The sequence below is a fragment of the Epinephelus lanceolatus genome, chromosome 16 (genome assembly GCF_041903045.1).
Source record: "Epinephelus lanceolatus isolate andai-2023 chromosome 16, ASM4190304v1, whole genome shotgun sequence".
In the NCBI taxonomy this organism is placed as follows: domain Eukaryota; kingdom Metazoa; phylum Chordata; class Actinopteri; order Perciformes; family Serranidae; genus Epinephelus; species Epinephelus lanceolatus.
This window is the reverse complement of record NC_135749.1, coordinates 24,605,031-24,628,657: the sequence shown is the minus strand read 5'-3', so window position 1 is coordinate 24,628,657 and position 23,627 is coordinate 24,605,031. Positions and strand designations below refer to the sequence as shown.

The 23,627-nt window shown below is 42.7% G+C and overlaps 1 protein-coding gene across 1 annotated transcript in view; it reads right to left on the bottom strand.

The window, feature by feature from the left end:
• Positions 1 to 11,501, bottom strand: part of LOC117263646 (dolichyl-diphosphooligosaccharide--protein glycosyltransferase subunit STT3B) — a 118,195-nt gene extending 106,694 nt beyond the window's left edge. The window contains exon 1 of the mRNA XM_033637232.2: positions 11,102 to 11,501. Coding sequence (XP_033493123.1) covers positions 11,102 to 11,361 — 260 coding nt within the window. The 5' untranslated portion in view covers positions 11,362 to 11,501. The remainder of the gene's footprint in view (positions 1 to 11,101) is intronic.
• Between the last annotated feature and the right edge of the window lie 12,126 nt (positions 11,502 to 23,627).

The following is a 23,627-nucleotide window of genomic DNA, read 5'->3' as shown; positions in this document are numbered from 1 at the left end:
CCAGCTCACTGAGCCGAGAACCCAAACGACTAAATTGTTACACAATGCACCACAGCGGTGCTGCAACTACCTGACTTTCACAATAACCTCTGCTTTGGGATTTATTTGATTAAGCCAGCTCTTAGCAATCTACCTGGGTTTGCTGCTGATGCTAAACAGCAAATTCCTAGGGAGTTTCTGCAAAGTGTTGGAGGGATTAAATTGAAAGGAGAAAAATTACTCAAGAATAAGCTGAGTTGAGCTATTTTAACTATTCAGTAATGCTTTAGAGATGCTTTGAGCAGCTGATCTTATTAAATGGGCTCCGCTGTAAGTAGTCTGTCAGCTACAGAAGACATTCAATTTAACCTGAGGCCAAGGCACACAAAATAGCAAATCAACCCTATCCTCCCTGCATAAAAACATAAAGCACAAACATTACACATGAACACGCACACACAAACAAACTGATGAGGCAGTTTTTGGAACAATGAAATCTCTCTGGCTGCAACACCAAAACCTCCCTCAGATTGGATGCCTGGCAGGCATTAATTTCTTCTCTCCCTCTCCACCTCCTACCATCCTACCACTGTTTCTCTCACTCCTCCTTTTTTCTCCTCTCTGTATGCAGGTGTGCTCGCCCACAGAGCCGCATGCTGACTCCTGTCAGTAAGAGGACATGGATGTATGATAAGCACATATCCTCTCTGTTCCCTCTGCCCCACTTCCACCCCACACCATCCAGAGGACATCAAGGACCACTTCAAAGCCAACATGAAGGGGAAATGGAAAACAGCGAGGCTGAGCCAATATTCAAGAATTGTCTGACCAACAATGATCTTCAGTAACTGCAGACAAAGTCACAAGACTGTCATAACAAGCAGATTTTGGGGTTTCTTGGGTAAGTATAACTTTAGTTTCCCCTCAGGATAAGCCCTAGTTTGGGGTTGACTCCGCAGATGCATCATCTACACCTGTTGGTCTTTCATTGTTTAGTCCTTTACAGAGGTTCTCTGCAAAGTCTAACTTTGCAGGCCCTCTCCTAAAGTCTAACACTAAAGCCCCTTTTACGGCGCCTGCTCAAGCCAAAAAGTTGTCCTGTCATTTCATCTCGCTGTTTGGTATAAAAGGTATGTACACAGAATGTGGGGACATTATTGTTCAACATTACGGCTGGCAGCAAGGTTGTAACTGAATTGACGCCTGTGTAAGAAGTGTGAGCCAGCAGGACAGGACAGGTGTGACCTTTTGACATGTCATGTATGCTACCTACCACCCTTGCCTGGTTGGCGCTAACATTAGCTAGCTCATTTGGCAATTACCGCCTGTATAGCGATTCCGACCCAACAGCGTTACTATGGAAACACTGTGCCTACTCTGTGGTCTCCCCTCAGGTTGCTTTGGTCAGTAACCGCCTTAATTTCAAGCTGCAAACCCCTTTAGCATTGTTAACTACTGTTAGCTTTGTAAGTTCAATTAGCAGTGACATAATTAGTGCTAATGGGGTTTTGTGGATCAAGAGGCCGCTGGCTCATCAGGGCTACCTGGGGGGAGACCAGAGGGTGGCCACCAAGTTTCCATAGCAACTTTTTTTGGTGGTAATTGTCCAATGAGCAGCACTACTAGCTAGCCCCCACCTGACCTGGGTGGTGCACAGTGTAGAGTGAAGGCTAACTAAGAGTGGGCATTATGTTTTCGCACATTCACGCAGCTACCTGTCTGTCTGTCATGAAAGCCAACGGAAAATAAAATAAATGGCAAGAAATTTACATCACAAAACATTCAAATTTCACCTTCTCTAAATAGATAGCACTTTGAATCTCAGTGCTAATGTTCACTGAGTCAGTGGAGCGCTGGACTAAAATGGAGCTCTGTGTAGGAAGTGTTTAAGGCTGCACCCTGTAAAGTTATATGTCCAACATGTTTCAGTTCACTGAGATGGAAGAGTGAAGGGATGTCTGTTGTGGTGCTGGGGAAGCTTGAAGCATGAAGACTAACTGCTGACCAGTGGCACACTTCTACTGATGTACAGAACAATGCTATAGGAAAAGACACAGGAGAGCACATTCACAAAAGGCATCCAAAAGGAGTGCCGTCAATTACAGCTCTGCATTTGTTAAGCAGACACGTCGCTCCTTCTGTTTTCTCTAGTCGGATGGGCTCTGCAGGCTGGGTGGTCATGGTACAACAATCACATCAAAGCGCCCATGACAACACAGTACAAACAGCTTGACAAAAGCTGCATCAACCACGCATCTCCAGTCTGTGTGACACACGCTGATGTGTGAGTGTGTGCATGAAGTTTGTCCAGTGTCTCCTGTAGCGCTTTCTGTAGATGAGAACACAGGGGATAAATTTAGTTCTGCTACCCAGGTTTGTTTCTGGGCCCAATCCAAGATCAGTTCCAGTTGAGGAGCCAGTATTAGACACGATGCTCTTTGGACATTTATATCAAGACACATTAGGTCTTCACAGTACAAGGATAAGAGTACAGCAATACGGCCTGGCATATCACAATATCCATATCTACTTTCAAGAGCACACTTTGAGATCCAAAGTTAAAGCAACTATATCGACATAAAATAACTTCCATAATCTCTTTATTTCAGCAAGTCTTGTTTTTCCGCAACATCTTTCATCAGTATCATTCCAACCTTTGAAGTATCATCAAGGCTGACCACTAACACTTGCTGTGTGAACAACAATCCAGTGTCAATGCAGCAGTTTAGTTTTGTGCAAACAACAACGTTGTTAGGCCCCGATCAGACAGAGCAGGAGCCTGTTTTATTAAAGCCTGCCCCGATGAGACACGGCACCTTTTTTTTTGCTGCTAGGTAACTACCTGTCCTTAGCTTTAGCATCATTTTGTTGTGAAGTAAACTCATAGATCTGTGATGGAGGATTGGACAAAGAGAAGCTGAGATGCTTGTAGGAACATCAGACCATCAGGAAGAGAAGAAATCACAGGAAGTGCCACCAGCTGGATGATGACGATTGCCTGGATGATGGTCAGTTCAAGGCTTATTTTAGGATGAGTCATGGACAGTTTGGCAATGTGCTGTGAATTCTTTGCCCTAATTACAGTTGGTTAAATATTAGAAAGTAGTTGAGGCCACAACATATTCAGATATGTCTTGCAGCATGCCTAGGGCAACAATGTAAATGAGCTAACATTAGCTTAACATCAACCATGTATGCTACCACTTATTGTTGACGCCATCACAGAAGTCCTGCCTGCCAATTCATCCGATTGGACAATGGGAAAAGTGCCAATGACACTGAGCACGTTCCTGATCTGAGTTTAAGTTGTTTTCAACTCCAGGCGTTCAGGGTGCTCCCACAACAATGACAAACACAAGCCACTCAGCAACGCAAAAGCAGTGCACAAAACACTTCACTGTCATTGAAAACAACTGAAAAAGGGGGCACCTGTAAGCTCACCTGGTAGAGCGGGCACCTATCAAATAAAGGCAAAAAGCCCCAGAAAATATCTTTTAAAAAAGCCTCCTCAGGCCAAAACACGTTCTGTCAGCTGTGAGGAAAACTAGTCAAAGTGTTTCAATTACCAGAGCAAACTGTCCTTCAAACAAATACCAGAGCAGAATACATGGAGCTTAAAAAGTAATTGTAGGAAACCTGCTTTATCTCCTGTATCTTAAACATTGCCACACAGTAAATGTACCAGTCTGCTTCTTTTTTTTTTTTATCCTTACATTTTCATCCACATCAGTACACTTCTCAGTGTATTGGTCATCTGTTGGCAGATCATTTTAATTATTTGTGGATGGGTTGAACAGAAAGTCAAGCTACTGAAGCTCCAAATTGCTCTAACTGAGAAGGAATTTTTATTTTATTTATTTTTTCCACTGTGGGCACATTGTGCGAAATAAGGTAAATTAAACAGCAACTGAATTAAACTGTGAAGCCTTGCCTGTGAGGGAACGCACAGAATAGGAAACACTGCCATCTACATCCTAAATGCAGAGATGTGAGCACCAGGCTTGGGTGTAAGCAGTTGCTGGTGTTGCACTGCTGCCATGTTTCAAAGTTATAGGGAGTACAAGATCGCACTCTTTAGCCTTCAATAAAGAGCAAAGAGTTGGAACACAATGCTCGACGCTGTCAGAGGACAATGCTCTTAAAATCTCATTAGCAAGCAGCTGCCAAACTAGCAAAAAGCCTGTGGATGAGAAAGGTGGGGCAGAGGAGCAGCTCAAGGTAATTTGAAATGAATAACAGTCATGGCTACATTGTACTGCAGCTTATGCAAACAGCGAGTAATGCTGAACCTGTTCCACCCCCATGTAATTAAATGTAAAATTACACTTAACACTTTCACTGGCTCCAAACGCCCTGTGAAGCTTTTAATGTGCCGTTGAACACACAAACACAAATATTGCTCTGAATGCGCAGCAGAGGCAATTCATCACGCTAACAAATTGGGCTACCTCTCAGTGCCATTATCCTCCATCAAGGCATCTGTGACTCGTGTGGCCTCCGGGCTGCTGACAAGCACCTCTTGTTAGGTAGCAATCTTGCCAGCACTTTCACAATGGGCCCCAACCAAATTGGCTGACAGGCAAATTGGGGGATAAAAACTAGGGCATCAGCAACCTCAATTCAGTGGGAATGAGTCGACCAGTGCCTTTCACCTTTAAACTATATATTGCTCTTTGTAATTGTCCTGAACAGCATCCTAGAATAGCTTGCAGAAAGCTGAATGCACAAACCTCTGCACATTATTCACATCCGAGACAATAACCTCAATATAGAGGGTATGAAGAGAGGATGAGGAGATTCAACTAACCAGCCATTTGAATTCGCACACGTTAAGTACGATTAATAATCTGCCTATAGTCAAATTACATATTCACCTAGTCCCCTGTAGAACAAATAAACTACTCAGTCTCATATTGTTGGTAGGGCTGGGCATTATGGAGAAAATCAAATGATGTGACCAAATACCTCAATGTCAATATTGCTACGACAGTGTTTCCTCAAGGATTTTTCTCCAGCAGCAATGCTGAAGCGTGTTTTGTTTTGCACCCCTAGAAGATACTTAGCACGTCAGCTGCCACAAGAAGGACTTTAGACACACACTTGTAGACATCAAATTACATTTCATAAAAAGCTTCCCACACCTCATATGCTGTTACATCTGCTCCTGCACTTGGGGCAGATTTTAAACATGACAACTGATGTTTCAACCAATGCTGCGACTCTTACATCGCTTGTAAAAACAACTGTAGAACACACACACACAACACAAGTTACCTACATAAAAACTGTATCCAAATACTTAGAGCGGGTTTTTGCATGACATCAAAATTAAAAATTGTTGCAACTGCCCCCGGCTTCCCCTCATCATCCCTGCATTTTCAGTGACAGACAAAATTACTCAAACCCTGGAGCAATTCTGATGAGAAAGAGCTGGTATACATTAAGATGTCATGTTGGTTGTATGGGCACAATAAAGGCCCCAAAAAAGCTGAATGTAAGTGTGTATCCAAGCCTCTACAGACGCAGCGTTGCTAACCATTTACATCGGAAAACACTGGACTATTGTAAGGTTGACTATTGGTGCTCTCACAAAAGATTTACATAATGAGATCTTTGATAATCATCAGTAATTTGGAAACAATGACTAAGGGCAACGGCAAATAATAGAACAGCTACAACAGTCTGGTAACTAAAGAAACTAGCATCACTTTATTGTAAACATAATTTTCTGAAAAGACATATGTTGTCTTATATCACGATATCAATATAATATCAGTATATCGCCCAACCCTAGCTGTTTGTATGCCTTCCATTGTGCTAGCCGGAGGTGTCCCTGTGCCTGCTGCTCCCTTCCTTCCCATCTCAGCTCATCTAAACATGCCCCAGGTGCCCTGAAAAAGATCTGTCGCTCTCTGCCTTACACACACTGTGCAGCACACCTTGGATTCACACACTCCCCTGCTATGCCTGACACTAGTCCGCTGGGAGGCTCAGGCCTGGGAAATAGCACTTAATCATCAGGGGCTTGACATCAAGTCTCCTGACTGAGGAGAAAGCAGCAAATAAAAAAAAGTTCTGCAAGGCAGAGTTAAAAAAGAAAAAACTAAGTGTGCTAGCTTTCTGGTGTCCTGTAAGTGTTGTGATATGATATGCCTGCGAGGAGGCCTGGCCTGTGAGGCTGGAGTACTGACAAAAGAGCAGCAGCCAGAATAGTCATTACCTTTGGCACTGCTGTGAAATGGCTAATAAGTTGCCGTGGTAACTATTAAACTATTAAACAAAGAATAATGTAATCTTAGGAAACCAGACTGTAATAACCAAGGGTAGGCTCTCACTAAAAGTTTTTCCTGCTGCAGGTAACTGGACACCGTCTGAACGCTGAATATTTCATACGCTGTTGGACAGTCAGTTGGGGGTTTAGGCAGAGATCACAGCTCCAGCCAAGTGTCTGGTAGGAAGATCAATCACGACTTATTCTCCATTTTCCCACACTACTGCACTCGCTACGTGTTGCTGTGCCGGCAGCTGCTGCTGGTATGGCCTGATCTACTTTGAGGCGAACGTCATGTTTTTTTGTGTGTGAAAAAGACAGAAGCAGGGAGAAAAGGGGGGGGGGGGGAGCACACACAATAGCTGCTACTCCCACTAATTCTGCTGGCTTTTCAAAAACAGCTGAGGTGGTAACATCACATGTGGGGAGATTTCATTATCAGAGCACTTAACAACTTCCAGCTGCAAAGACTGTATTATAAAAAGGGGTCAGAAACACCGAAGCATCTTTTCTGAGGTGTTAACTGATATCAAAGTGTTGTTTGAGATAGTGGAGGATTGTACAAGGCATTCTGCGAGACTGCTGACATTTCAGGTGTTAAAATCACACATCTCTTGTTTTGGGATTGACAATCAAAAGCCGGCAAATATTACTGGATGTTTTCTTTGTGTCCTACATGAAGTTATGTCACTGCCTCCGAAAAAGGTCTGAGATTCTGTATCGTGTCCCATTTGTGGTGGTGTTAGAGCTGCCACTTTTGCAGGTTTCCCACCCAGATGATCAGGATATTCACAAAGCCAATGAAAGTGTTGTTTCAATTCGTAGATTTGTGTTTTCCTAGGAAAAATTCAGATTATGCTGCACCCAAATTTTGCAGAGTATAAGAGGAGAGGCAGGTGGGAGAGAGCATGCGGGCAAATGGTGGGATCAGCTGAAAGAAAGAGCAGGAATAAGGTAATGTGTTCTGATAGTTTTAGAGCACATTAGGCAGTTTTCCAATGGCTCTTGGGCTGAATCTTCTATTAACCTGGTGAAGCTGCTGGAGTGAGTGTGCACACTGCAGATGGCACACAAATGCTACAGGAGCAGATGGCACAAATACTACAATCCCAACTGTCTCTTACCTTAAACTGAACATAACCTTTTCAACTTACCTAAACAACTGCAAGACTATCTATTTTTAATCTTGCAACAAACCCAGGTTTCTAATTTGACAGTTGTGTCCATAAGAAATTTTGCACTGCAACCATTTAAGTGCTTTATTTTAGCCATCATATATAGCATTGTGGGTATCACATGTGAGGCAACCAATCCACATGATGACACTATCAGTTACATTCATTTCGTCATGTTGGGTCACCAACTTAGTAGTTAGAGGTCGACTGATTGTGTATTTTTGAAGGCCGATATAATAATGATAGTATGGATACAGATAAAGCCAATTAATCAGCCTGGGCTGGACCAGTTCATAGCAGAAGGGACCTGCTTTCTCCGGAGCTGTACACACTGATCAAGATCCTTTTTGCTCCATTTACCACAACCCACCCATCTTCCACTCTGGTCAGTGATGTGCATCCCCCATGACAGGTGGCGGTTGAGCCATTGGCCACACTTAGAGGCAATTTCCGCCAATAACGATAGTTTGTAAAATGTCCAATTGGCGCTAATTACTCAGCCAAACTGATAAATCGATTGACCTCTAGTTGATAGTGCTGCAGACAATCCCAGGCTTTACGTTACTTTACATTAAAGGGTTTATAAATGTGTTCATGCATTTAAGTATACAGACTTTACATTTGGAAAGCAACACTGGTATTTGATCAGAGCTTTCCACCAGAAGATGTCTAAAACAACTGTTTGTCAAACTGACTTATTGAGTCATTATTGAAGGACCACACATGCCCAAACACACACCGCTTTAGTGGACGTCGCTACTCAACGCCAACATCCTGTATGACACAATGTGAGCATCCATCAAGACCTTGAACAAAGCTCCAGTCATGCGAGGCAGCAGCAGTTCTGATGCCGACAGGTCGAAGAGAGAGTAGGGATGTAAGTGTATGTGTGTGTGTGTGAGAGAGTGTAGGTCTGTGCTGCTATACCCACGTATCCAGCTCATTATTTGCTTGACAGCGACGCTTCTTCTCCCCTCACTCTACTGTCAGAACGGACTCTATTGCCTGCCATAACCATGTGGAAAAAATTGACTGCTTCCAAGGAAAGCTGCCCCCCCCTTACACAGATGTATGTGCCTCTGTGTATAGCTTTCAGTCTAGTTACATTTTCCTTCCACTAACTCAATAAACTGGACAGAGAATTTGTATAAAAGTCAACTCAGGGGGGCAGGAACAAATCTTTCTCTTTCTGATTTCTTTCTGAGGTGCAACAGCAGCAGCTTGGCACATACAGGTAGTTAAAAAAAGGGATATATTTCTACCAGCAGGGTCAAGAAATTACAGCTCCACAAGGTAAAGTCTAGTAGTCACAACATATTCTCAGCAGAAACCATCTACAGACTCATTGCTTTAAGAAAAGAAGTAATTCGGAGTTGGTTAAAAAAGTGAAATGCATTTCTGAGTCAGGACACAACTTCAGGAATTAATTACTTTCATGAACATAGCAGACAAACAAAATCTTCCTTGAATGCCAACTAATGCCTGTCTGCTCTTAAAATCATCAACAAATATTAGGAAACCAAAATGAGCACAGACAGATAACGGGCAAGTCATATCAGGGACTCGCCTACAAAATTGTGTTTGCATATTGCAGAATAAGCTTGACATTTTGGTGCTTGTAAATCCAATCAAATTGCCGGCTTATTTAACATAATGGTTAGCTGCGGATAATTTGAAGCTGTGCGCGGAGGAAAATCAATATCAGCATCCAGACGGCCACTTCCAATCAGCATCCCCTCTCTGTGCCTGCAGTTGTAAAAATACATGTTTTCTTTTGACGGTGTCAAAAAGGGTGAAGACATTATAATACGCAATGCAACATCATCAGAAAAACCTGCCTTTTTCTTAGAGCAACACAGACTGATCTTGCCTCTGAGAGTCAACAGAAGATACCAGAATAAATCTTTGAATAATGTCCCAATTAGTATTCCTGGCAAAAACAGTACTCATTGGGGTCAGGTTTATGTGTTAATCTATACAAAAACTCTAGAGCTACAGCTGCCATGCACGTTGAAGAATTCCCGAGAGTGTTAATGATTGTAGAAATGTAGGGCAATGGTTCTCAGGAAGCTGATCAGGATTACACATGGGGTCAAAAGATGACTAGAGGGGGATGAATGTTGCAAAATTCATGAATAGTCAACTACAGCTATATTTCTGTTGTGAATCTCCATGTTGATAAACACACTTTCCATATAAATACACGATTATTTAGCGTTTCATCAAACATTTAAGTAAAGCATCCTAAAAATATATATTTAAAAAAGACATTACTTTGTGGCTGAAATCACCATTTTGCACATTTAAGCCCGCAACAGAAGGTTCCATCCAAGCATTGCTTTATTTTCAGGGTCCCAGAGAAATTCTTTTGAGAACAACAGATGTAGACTACTCATAGCTGCAAGGGCTTTTAAACTCTTGAATATCAAAGTGCGCCTTTGCTTTCTTTTCTGTGACATGTTTCCAAAGAACTGCGCAGACTCAACTGTAGGAACTGATGGCACTTCATAGCCCCAAACTGAGGCAAAGCAGCTCCTATTAAGTGCAGGAAAATAATACCATAGGTGATGTTGGTTAATCCGATTCATGACGGCTGTAAAAAAATAATTCAGTGCTACGATCGGTGCAAATTCCAGTCTCAAAGCAGGATCAAGCTCTTCTGAACCATGTGGACCCTCTGGTAGCCCTAAGCCTTGGTCCCATGGCTATAAAATGCAATCAAGTTGTCAACATAATTGAAGAGGCAAGTGTCACCCTGAACAAGATGGAGCACCTGTCCTTGAAAATTAATAAATGAATGCATCAGTCGTGCTGCCTGCTTGAATGCCACAGAGTATACCACCACCACCACAGCAGCAGCAGCAGTGAGGGGATGCTTCGCAGCCAGGCGGACACTTGTGAGCCCATGTGACACCGTTACAAAGCGGAATAATCCTGCATTGTGATGACAGACACACCACACCGGATCAGTTGGCTTCCGGGTTACAAAAGGTCTGCTGTCATGATGAGCACCGGCTGTAATTTTTGCGCGCAAATCTCATCAGTCCGGTGTGCATATCCTCTGCTCAGCAAGTTGTGTTAAACTCTCAGGGAGAATCTATCCCAGCAGTAAAATCAATCAATCACATCGACCACCGCTGGGGAGATAACCATTTCAACTTCGCACGCTCAACACTGAATTGCCAATGAATTAAAGCAGTGCAGAGAAATCACGCATGTCTCCCACAAAGTTGTACCTGCAGCTGCAGCCTCCTCGCGCGGCTCTCTGCAGCTGCTGTGTTCACGTTATTGTTGGGTGAATGCTAAACAACACGAGAGTGGTCAAACCGGACCAGCTAGCTGACTGTCACTGGGTTCATCCCGTTTAATGTCAAGGTCCTGTAGACGGGCTGCACATGAGGCCACTGACCTCATAGGCAAAGTGTGAAGTGAAAAACCCTGCTGCTGGTCATTACAGGAAAACAATCTTGAATGTGAGGAGCTAAAAGCAACACAGCATCTAAGTAGTTGAAACTCTCACTGTGCTGACTTGTAAAGAGTGAAATAACGCAGTGAAAATACCAGACGCTATGTTTAATTTTTAAAAATGACCCCCTGGAGCGTTACGGGCATCAATCTGCCTCTCATTGCCACTACAAGCAACTGTTACCCAGCTGACAAATGTTAGCTAGCTTACCATGGATCAAACTCGTGGATGATGCTTTCGAACCGGATCACGGCGAAAAGTCTGGAGCTGAATCCGGCCAGGCAGGCCAGGAAGAGAATGCTAAAGGAGAGTAAAGACTGCCACCCTGCCGGCTGTGTCAGTCCACCAGACAGGCCTCCTTTGCCCCCTCCTCCACCCGCGGCGCCGGGTCGGCTGTTCCCGTGCACCGAGCCCCCGGCATTGGTGGACGCTTTGTGCTTGCCGTCGCTGGCTGCGTGGTGCTCCGCCATTTCTGCGCGCGGTGTCGGTAGGATTTGCTCGAGCGTCCCTCCTGCCACGCTCCCGTGTCTCCCTCCACTCCGTGCGGTCGTAAACTCCCTTAGTTTGTGCCCGCTCTCCGTCGGTATTCTGGCTCCTGAGTCCCTCGGGTGTATATGTATTTTTAATTCAGTATCGCTACTCCGAGGGGCAGCCCTTACATCCCGAAACGCATACTCATGCGCCACATACCGAGCCTGCAACAGTCAATTCGCTTCACGATTGAACGCCGGTGGAAAGGGGTGGGAGGGATGCGGTGGGCGGGGCGCCAGGAAGCTCTCGCGGCCTCTCACAGCTCGACAGGTACCAGAGGGCGGGGCTTTACATCTCTAAGCCAATCAGAGAGCAGCACTGATATGATAGACAAATAAATCCACCAATGGAAGCACAGTAAATTATGGCTGCGTCTGATTGAAACAAGGATTATCCCCTGTTATAGATGAATATTGAGTCATTCTGGTGCTCGCTATAAATACAACGCTTATTACTCAGCTTAAAGTTGGCTTTATGGAGCTGAATTAGTCACTTTAACAGAGAATAACAAAGACAAGATAATGTGCACACAGTCCAAAATCTTGAAGGGAATTTGTCTCCTTGCAGCTAAAAGCTATAGGCAGGTGTGTGAAGATAAATGTTCTCTGTGAGTGCAATATTTCTGTTGCCCTTGGATGTTCTGGACTGGGTGGTGGAGAGGTAATAAAGATTGATGTGTCTCATCATTATTATGTCCCCCAGCAAAGACAAGAACACAGCATTCATCATTCTCTTAAACTCAGGATGTACTTTCACAACTTCCCCTGAAGCCTTGAGAGCCTATATTGGAATGAGACACCTTTTTTCTTTTTTTAACATTTCAAATAAATGCTCAAGTTTTTGATTGATAGTATACATTCATTTTGTGCTTGCACTGTTTCATATAACAATGAGACAGAGGCAGGAAGTGTTATTGATTTATCTGAGATGTGATTCAGTCCCAAAGGAAGCAAAACAATAGTCCAGCAGTCCTCTTCTGTGTAATATTATAGATAGAAACAACTTTGTTCTGGAGTCAGAGTGGACAAAAAAATCTTTTCTCATCTCCCCTAACATTTGTTGCATATAAAGCTGCTTTGTATGAGCCGATCCTGCTGCACAGTGTTTCATCTTATCCTGAGGTTACCCTTGGAGCATTGTATAATCAAAAAAAGCCTGTTTCTAAACAAGCAGCAATGTAATTTAATCACTGACCTCCAAAACATTATCCATTAATTCAAAGTGTGAATTTATTGTGTTTATGTATTGCACCTGATTTCAATAACCATTGCTTTGGGTAAGTTATGTTTGAATATTTAAACAGACGCTGCACACTGAGGCAATAACTACTTATCAGAGAGTCTGGGTTTTAAAGGGAATGCATGTTTTTCTGTTAACAATGTAAAATAAGTTGTTAATTATGTCCACTTTTAGTACCTTTGATTTGAGAATGGCCCATTTGCTGGTTTGAAAACTTTGCTAATTGCCCTAAATCCCCATCCTTACTTTGCATCAGCAGTGTTTACAGCTCTCCTGTCACCCATAAGATCATGATTTTAAAAAATGCAAATGAAATATTCATGTAGAAGAACTGGACTGAAGTTTGAGCCGGCTTAGCACAGCTGTGCATTGAGGCTATCTTCTGGAGAGACGGGGAGGAGATAAGAGGGAGATGAAAATACAGCGTCGGAGAGACGGGGAAGATGGAAGGCCGATAATAAAGGGGAGTAAAAGGACGATTATGGAAATTGATGGGGGTCATCATGGAGAGTAGATGGAGTGGCAGAAGTGGCGACGAGTTTTGAGTTCATGAAGAGCTCACATAGACCAAAGCCTGGTATCACAGACACTATTATAGGCATATGCTGCAGCTGAAAGCCAGTGCCAAGCAGAATTCACCCACACACAACATACACACAGGCAACCGAGTGTGTAAAGATACAATGCATGCAAACACATGTAATCCCACACACATATGAGCATGCATACCGATGAATACATCTTTATGTAGCGTGCACACACACATATGCACACAGCTCCTCGATCATTCATCAAGGCCTGCTTATGCCGTGATGAGCGCCCTACCCCTTCACCCTTTCCCCTCTACCTCCACATTCTGAATGAATGACCTTTGAGACAAATAGAAATGCAGGCTGTGAAGATTGCTTCAATCGCATCTATTGTCAAAAGGCCAGGCCTAGATGAAAGCCAGCCAAAATGAGTGCTGTTGCCAGGCAGGGCAGCTTTGCTTTCCTACGTCTCCAGAGGCAGACTTGAATGTTTGTGTTTGCTTTGTCTTTCTTCTCTGGGTTTTTTTTTCCTCCCTAGAACTTTACAGACTCGCCGAGTTTATGCTTGGCATTCTTAGGTGTCTACACTTCTTTACTTTGCCAAAGGCCAATCGTGCAAAAAAGCTTAAGATGCCTGGCATGAAACACTCTTTGCACCTCTGTCATCTCGCTCTGTTTTGACTGCATGTGTGAGAGAGCTAGAAAGCGCAAGGGAGAGAGAGAAAGAGGTGTCACAACTGGTCAAGAAGATTAGAATCACTGTGCCCATTTCTCACACTTTCTGCCGAAACTGATGTCATACAACATGGTGCAACCGGTGACTCCTGGAAGCTACAAACAGCCATCATCTAGGTGCAGTGTTGGCTGGCTTTAGTCATTTGTCTCAGTGTTTAATAATCTCAAATCTTTCAGTCACTTGTGTATGGTGTTATGTAAGCACAAGGGACAAAGCAAAGGATCCTCCTTGAATATGCTGCCTCTGATGTCTGATGAAAGCAGACTTGCTGTATACTTTTAAAGAGAGCCTCCCATATAATGCAGGTGGTACGTGCACAGCGGGACAAAATCTGATGTTGTAATTTGTTTATAAGGCACACACTGCAGTGTGAGGTATGTCTGAGGAGCGGGCACATCATGTTCCCGGATCCTGACATCCTTGCAACATACTGTACCTCAGTGGAGGGAGGAAAAAAAAACAAATTAGAATTGTAGATCTATGTTTTATCGATACCCACTTTTTCCTATTGAGGGTTATTAACGGGGGGTTGCATGATATGGGTGGAAGGCAGGAAAACACTGCATTGATTGCCAATCTATCCAGGGATAACACACAGATACAAACACATTCACACACTTACAAATGCAGCCACTTAGAATTTCCCATCCCAACAGAAGGCCTTTCTGCTGCCAGCCAGTTCCGAGTCAACTCCCAGCTACTGGTTTCCTGACAGGGCATGCCAAGGACCAGCCAAGGACCAGGCAAAGTCTCAGCAGGGATCTGCCACGGATCTGCTTGGGCCCCATGATGGAGGAACCGCAAATCTTTAGGTGGATGCATCTGTATGTAAAGTCTTAAATCCACCAGCTTCCTGTCTTCCAAACCAGTTTTCTTTTTCGATCTCAACTTCTTATTGTCTTTCACTTTAATTTCCATTGCTCCCCTCTAATTACCTTGTGCATCATTTACATGTGGAACCCAACAGAGGGGGGATCCATTCTGTATATTCAAAAAGCATGGATGCTCATTGTGAACACAGCAAGCTTTAAAGACTCCATAGAGTCCGCCTGTGTGATCCAGTTTAACAGAATGATTAGCCGGCGCCTGGGGATCGCCACTGCGCACACCGATCTGCACCACAATCATTAACAGAAATGAGAGCACTTAGATAAAACCGCTTAGCATCCCAATGAGGTGTGGTGTCCAACTGTTATGAACTATTTATTTACCTGTAGCCAACAGACAGTCTGCTGGAATAGCTGTACAGCATCATCATAATTATCAAGGTCAAGTTCCACGTGTCCTGAAAACAATTCCTTATTTAATTTAGAAAACTATGCATTAGAGGTTTCTATGACAACAGAGTGTAATGACATCTTGATGAGTCAGAGAATGAAATCAGAACATGAGGCATGACCTGAGTTAACTTCTAGTTGATGATGAGGGGTCTTTCACCGGGTGCACAGGGTTACCTGTGTGGTCTCATCAGTGACACACCATTTCACACTGAGCATGCCTCATTTCTCCAGCAGTCAATGGGGCACGGAGCGGCAGTTAATGTGAACATGACCCACTCAGACCCAGGCAACACATGTGGATGATACTCTGCAACTGCACAACATGTTAGTGTTGAATTTGATGGAAGGTGTGCTGGCATGGGATCAGCTGTGGGTTTCACCTTCTATGACAGGGCTGTTAATCTTGATAATGTCATGGGTGATCCACTGATTATCTATAGCCCTGCACTACTTAGCTATTCATATGCACCATGCACATTCAAGCTCAGACTGTGTCTTTAAAGAAAATTGCTTGTTGTGATAGACTATGAAGCAGCATGATAAGTTTCTATATTTTGAAAGAGAATATGGCGTGATCTATCATCCCGGAGATCAGAGAGCTTTTGCTCAATTTATAAGGCTGCATCTGCCTCAGGATTGCATTCATTGCATTCATCTGTCATTTTCCAAAGCACATGAAAAGTTATTTCTCCCTAAGAGACCGTGAGCTGCAGAGACAATGACAGTTTCGATTGAAAATTTCTTTTCATTTCTCATTTGATTACAAAAATACTTTCATCTTCCATGTCTCCGAGAAGGGAACAAAGCAATCAATGTGATAATGTTGTCAATGGAAGCTTTAACTTTTGCCAGTTTAAATAAGGAATGAATGAGAGTGTATCATTGTTTCTGAAAGAAAAAGTCAGATCCTTGCATCTTTACCTTCCCCTGAAATCATAATTTCAAGTAATAACACAGTCACAGAATCTATCGTTCAGATTTTTAATCAGGCTTTTAATCACAATAATTATGGCATGAAATTATACAATAATTATGCAATTATGGGATATAAAAAAAGAATCATCTTGCATCTGAGCGCATAAAGCCGGCCATAAATAAAGATAGAAAACTTTTGTCTGAAAACAACTCTCAAAAACATATCAGCATAGAAAATTGGCTGTAAACATCCACAGTTCACCACATTCATCAAGATTGATTCTGACCTGTCGACACAGCTGAAAGTGCCGGCAGTGATGCTTCAAATCCTATTGGCATGCTGCATAAAAAGTTTGTAAGAAAGTTTCAATTGATGGAGCGAGAGAGGTTGGGGGGGGGGGGGGCTGAAATAAGGAGGAGGGTGGTACTAACCTGAGCTCAACAGAGATATCAACTGTCTGCAGGCAGAATGTCAGATTCTGAAAAGTTGGCATGCATTTCTACCTCTTCAGAATAACAGCCGCCTTATCAACATTTCCCCGGCTTTGGTATGGTTCGAACAGCCTCTGCGTGATGTCTTTGGAGGGAGCTTGCCATTCAGATATGAGAAATGTAGTGCGTAGAAAACAGTTGAACTTGGTCTGACATTATCCCCGCAGGAGAGGCAAAATATGACTCACGTGTTGAAAATTGAAGTACGCCTCCCAATTTCCCAGCTGCCTCAGCTTGACAAATGACCCCTCTTTCACTTTTCTGAGTAGCCAACACGGGCTGTCTCAATTCAGAAGACAACAGATTTATGTGATATTGCTACAATGACAGCCTTGAAGCCTCTGAGGCAAAATTACGGCGGTAGCATCCAAAAAAAAAAAAAAAAAGAAAATCCTTGAAAGTTCATGCAGAGATCGTGCATTTATAAGGATGACTGTGTTGTTTCTCACAAATTGTGGATATTTGGACTGAATTCCAAAACAGCTTCCAACTGCACACGCCTCACTCTCATCTTGAATTCATCACCACAGACTTTAGGAATCTGTGAAGCTTTTGCTCCACATACAGACCAAATTGAGACTTGTCCTTTTTTGTTTGTTTTAATGCCCTTTTCTATAATGTGCAAACAAATACATTAAATTAAAGGCCAACTCTGGTTTATTTTCTAACCAGAGAGCACTCTGTAAAGGTGGTTCAATATCAAGTGGCCCCTTGGTCAGGACTATGCATCTCTGTGCTCAGCCCCGTGTCCAATCGATTCTCCTCCTGGTTGCCCTCGATCGGTCATCTGACAGAACACAATTCACGCCTCCAAAATAAAGTTAAACTTAGCAGGGATCGCCAATGAATATGGGGGAGATGGAATGAGGTGGAGGAGGGAGGGAGGGGAAGGATGCAAGATGGGAAAAAAGGGAGACAGGGAGGGAGGGACAGAGACTGCCAGCCCTGTGTCAGCTGCTTAGTGCTGGTGATGTCATCGATGATCGTGCCTCCGCCAGAAGGACACAGTGCACACATGTAAAAATCTTAAACACACCAACCTTTGCTTTTTCTTTTTTAATGATTGTATCATGAGACAATGTTGTTAGTCAACACATACAGGTTAGTGTGGTAAAGCAGAGGTTTGACTGGTATTTGTTGTACTGTATCTTGGTTGCACCTGCATCATGGGGCATGGTTGCACCTGCTACCGTGGCCCTGCTAAATGCCCACTGCCACTGTTATTTTTATTTGACATATTCTATTATTATTATTATATTTACTATTTACATACTACTATTACAGGCTGTTCTTTGCACTGTTCATACGCATATCTATGAAAAGTAATGCACTAGTATTTGTATATAACCAACATAATCATGAGCCAATAATTCGTGTAAATCCAACGTAATTGGGAAGACAGCAATTTCTCAACCAGTACTCTGAAGTATGTAAAGAAGGAAATGGTATAAAAAGCAAAAATCTTGTAACGAGGCAGGTTGGGGCGGTGGAGGGGTCAAACAACACAGGACTTTCCCCCAGGAGGCCGGTGTTCTGAACCATGTGAGACCCTGAAGATGCCATGTTCCTTCTTTTAACCCCGACCAAAGTAAGTTTACTTGCCTAAACCTAACCTACATAACTTTATGTTGAGTATGTAACATCATTCCTGGGGCACTAATTTGTTAGATATTTGATAAACCACTGTAGGGGGATTTGTTGGGTCTCTGTACATTCAATTAAAGGTATAGTGCCAGAGGCGGCACGGTGGTTAGCAGGGGTTAGCACGGTCACCTCACACGAAGAGATCTCCCCAGGTAGGGTGCTTTGACCTGCGCAGGAGCCCGCTGCTTAGGTCACTCTTAGCAAGAGAGTAAATTAGCATATTTCCCAAAATATTAATCTGTCCCTTTAAGGAACAAGATTCAAAGCTAGAAAATCACAGGTGTAAATCATAACAATAAGGATGGTTTTATCCCACTAAGTGTGCTGGGAAGGCTACTTTGAAAGCAAGCTACCAATTACATCACAGGTGAAGTTGAACTACAACAAAGCTACCCTATAAGGAGAAATCTAGCTTGGATAACTGAAGGTAATTAGAAAAAGAAGTTCAATGATCTCGTAAAAAAAAATAATCAAATTGACAGCATGTGGTATGATAATACAAATAAGTCACATGCCAACAGAAAATTTGTTTATTGCAACACGTGCCAACTTGTTCACAGGTCATACATTAACCAAAAAAATAAAATACACCTCTTTACATGGGAAAGTGCAGGAATGTCAGTTTCAGTTTTGGATACAAAGTCCATCCTGTATCGAACATTACAACGTGGCTAATTTAAACTTCTCTAAGCTGGCTAGCGCTCGCCTTTATGAGTTTTCAGATTTGTGATTGTGATCTTTGCAGGAGAGAGTGTATTTACTCTTGGCTTGCTTAGCTCACATGTTTTGTCAGTGGAAGTAGTCAGCGTCATGTATTTGCTTAAGTGAGCACACTGTGATTCTTTTTCAGGCTGCAGGCTGAGATTCGAGACGTTCATCCATGATGAAGCTGTGGCTATGTGAGCACTGAGCAACACCAGCCCTTCTGCAAATACACTGCACAAAGGTGAAAGATCAAGTGTGTGGTGGTGGCTGCCTGACGAATGCATTGCTTGGGCACGCCTGCAAGCTGTCAGGAGGGTGTGGGGCTGGAGAGGCAATGGCAATATGTAAATATAAAGTCAAGTCCTTTCCTTTTATGGTCAAAAATTATCTGTACTTGCAATAGTTAACTACACAAAAAAGCAGTTTAACTACTTGAATCAATATGCTGATATGAATGTAGATGAACTACACGCAAGCTACTGCAAAATGTAGTTCACTACAAGTCAGTGAAGCCATGCACATTACCAAAGCCCTGGATCTGGCTCATGTACATTATCATTGTCACTATTTTGTCATTTTCACATTATGATTAATCCCACATGTAACATTTGGTGCTGAAAATGGGTGAAATGCATTTTTATTGTACGTCTTACATCAACTTTGGTTGACCTTTGAGGAAAACATTCTGTACATTAGTTAATAATGAGCTGTCTATAAAGTCTAAAGAGGTTTTAGCGTAACAATGCTGCAGTAGTAAAGATTAACATCATCACATCAGGCTCGCCGCAGTCTCTCATGAACATTAACTGGAACAGGACAGCCATCAGTAAATTATTTTTAAATAGACAAATTAATATGGAACACAGATTAAAGGATATACTGCGCCAAATTAGTCCCAAATCATCATCACACCCTGCGTGCAACGAGGCGATGATTGATGTGGGGAATTAAGTGGAATGGCATTGCCCTTGTTGGCTCAAATGATCAAATCATTCCCGCTTGTTGTTGGAAGGGGGAAACCGTAATAAAACTGCCAAGCGCTGGTCTTGCTAAATGTAAGCAAACAACTCTCTGAATGTATCCTCCCAAGACAAACACCTTCACATCAAACATGCTGCCATTTGTGACACAGCTGTGTTTGTCCTTGATAGTTTTTTTTTGTAGTGGCTCACAAGCTGAGAATATAATGATACAATGGCTCACTCAGGCATAAGGAAAATAAAGTAATATCGGAACCATCGAGTCCACTGCAATCGGACAAAAATGTCTAAGAGGACAGCAGGGGTAATGGCTCCTAATTCACCAGCAGTCTCATCTCTCCGTCTCTAGGCCTGGGCTGCCTGCTGCTCTTATCTTAACAGGCGCATCATCCCCCGGACAATTGCTGCATGCAATTGTGGCTTGGGGCCTTAAAAGTTTCTTGGAGAACGTGACTCCTGCTGCTGAGACTATTGCTGCCAATAGCAAAGCTGCACACCCAGAGTGCTGCTTTGTAATATGTCAAATGGACATCCAAATCATACGAGTAGGGGAGGCTGGGGTTGACTATTCTTTTACGTATTTCTCTGGCATAATTTATGATAGAATATTCTAACCAGCAGCAAATTAAAACTTAAGGTCTCACATATAAATAAATGTCTTAATGTACACAAATGTTTTCTAAAATTAGATGATTCATGATGACAATAGCTTCTGCTACGTCACAAAGATGGCGACTGAGGGTGAGAAGTGTCCATCATTCCACACTTCACTTCTGGGCCATTTTAAGTGCGCCAGTAGTACACTGTATTTTCCATACAATGCACTCACTTAGCGCACTTGTGCACTCAAAATATTATGTTAAGTACAGAAGTATGCGATTTGAGACACACTGTATTACGCCCGCCAAGACTGACACAAACAGCGAATCGAGAGAGAGACTACGCCACCTCTCAAACTCAGTCCAAACTCGGATCAAATGGTAAAACTAGGCCGTGCTGATTAAATATAAACAAAGTTTCTGTTACGGTGTTGCCTATTTCTCACAGAAAATATCTTAAGAAGCATAATTTAGTGTACTGTTTAGCTGTAATATGAGAATTTATAATCAGGAAGTAGGTGCCATACTGTTTCCTGTATTGGAAAAACAAAAGCTGACAAAAAAGTGAGACCAAACAGTAAAACTAAGCAGCGCTGATCAAATATAAACCAAGATTCTGTTACTGTGTGCCTATTTCTCCCCTCAGATGTTTTCAGAAACATATATCATGCTACCGTTTAGCTGTAATTTGAGATTGTTTGTTACTAGCTGGCCGCCATATTGTTTCCTGGGCAGAAATCCAAGCTAGCATTACTTCACCCATAGACATATATATACATAGACGCCACATTGACTGCCGCTGCCTATTGAAGCTGACGTCCTCGCCAGCCGCCATCTTGGATGGGTCTCGTTTCGCCTCCACAGTGCATTCACTTCTATTGAGGAAGGAGCTGTATGCACAAGTAAAATAGAATAACTCACTGAATTTTCAATTGATTTTCACGCGGTTTGGTTTGTTACAAATGGCACACATGTAGTTATGATACAGGATGTTTTCGTACATTAAAAATACGGGATTTCATGCTTTAATACTGCAGATAGCAACAGCATGCTATTTAGGTCACAACACAGTTATTTTATTCACCTCAACCCCAGAGTGGGATGGATATATATATATATATATATATATATATATATATATATACATATGTATGTATGTATGTATGTATACATCCATCCATCCCACTCTGGGGTTGAGGTGAATAAAATAACTGTGTTGTGACCTAAATAACATGCTGTTGCTATCTGCAGAAAGTATTAAAGCATGAAATCCCACATTTTTAATGTACAAAAGCATACTGTATCATAACTACATGTGTGCCGTTTGTAACAAACCAAACCGCGTGAAAATCAGTTGAAAATTCAGTGAGTTATTCTATTTTACTTGTGCATACAGCTCCTTTCTCAGTAGAAGTGAATGCACTGTGGAGGTGAAGCGAGACCCATCCAAGATGGCGGCCGGCGAGGACGCGCTCAGGCAGTCGATGCGGTGTCTATGTATATATGTCTATGACTTCACCCACCAGCTGGGCCATTTACTGGTCAATTTCGGTGCAGTGCATTCTGGTAGTTGTAGGTTTTCTACCTCTTGAGCAAATGCCACAGCCCTATCCTCTGTTACCTCTGATCGTGAAGCACCAATTTCAAAAATATTTGTGCCCTGAAGCTGTGGCATGCAAAATTGACTTGAAAAGATGTAATTTACTCCACTTTTATAGCATCATTTCTCACTGTGGTCAGTGTTTACATGGCAACTCGGGCGAGACTAGCTCATGGCTAGTGGTGGTGCTAGTTCACGAGTCTCGCGCAAGTTGCCAGCTGTTATTCCGGCTAGCTGTTATCCTCCGATACTCCGAACAAGTTTTGTGGATTAAAAAACTACACTGGACTTCTTGTCGGCATGAAGGTCAGTAAGTACTGTCTGTATTTTCATTCTAAAGTGGCCATTTCCTTTAAGCGATTTATCAGTAGGCATGTCTAATTATTTTTGCCACTGACCATTCAAAAATATTATCAGCTAACAATATTAATGTTGTTTTTAAAATTTCAAAATAGTTTTAAGCTCTCAAGTTACAACTCCGGAGTTTACAATAGGTTGGACCATGTGCCAACCAACTCTGCTCACACTTGACCCAACTTTGTGATGAAATTATGTAAGCCAGCTGCCATCACTCATCACAGACTTTCAAAACTTATATCATAATGTAGCCAATTCCTTTGTCTATCACCTTTTCCAATATCCCTATATGAAACAGTATCGTAACACAGTCAGTCAACAGACAACTTTATAACTTTCGATACTATAGAGCTGAGATGTTACCCTCACTAAAAAAGTGTTGCTTATGTACTACTTTTTTTTTTATCTCTGTGATCTGTCTAAAGGACCACAAAATAGCTGTGTGCCACCCAACTCCAGTCTCTCCTGTTTGGAATACAACACACATCTGTAAGCGACTGGGACAGTGAGGGAAATGACCTCTGACACTGACCGGACGTGGAGCTGAGACAGGAGGTGATATCGGAGCGATTAGTCTTCCTTGTCATCTCCTTACTGGAAGCTCAGAAATATTGTTTATAGCTCTCTCCAACCAACGCACTCCTCAGCAACTTTGATTGATGTATGAGGTGTTGCCATGGCAACCGGCATGTGGGAATGATAAGTGAGTTTGGCAGGAGAGTATCTCCTTCTGGATTATTAAGACCACCTCAGGGTTGTGTGAGCGTTTGCCTCTTTGTATACGTGTAAGTAACGACGAGCTGTTCTTGGCCAAACACCCCTGCCTGGCTGTCGCCTCCCACTCAACGGGTTAATCGGGTTAAGAAGTATAATGATTGAGCTGCTGACAAGAACACATATGATGCCGTATGTATGGGGGGGGTTCAACCAGTGCTCATGGAGGACTGCACACTGGAGTCTTGAGCTTATACCCTGTGATGCATTGTGACAGGCGAGTGATGGAAAGTGCTGTGAGAAATGAAGAGAGAGGCAGACTCAACAGAGTGAGGCAATCACATGGAGAAAAATTTGTGAAGTTATGCCCGCCAACAGCACTGGTTTAAATGTAATTAGGTCCCACCAAGATAC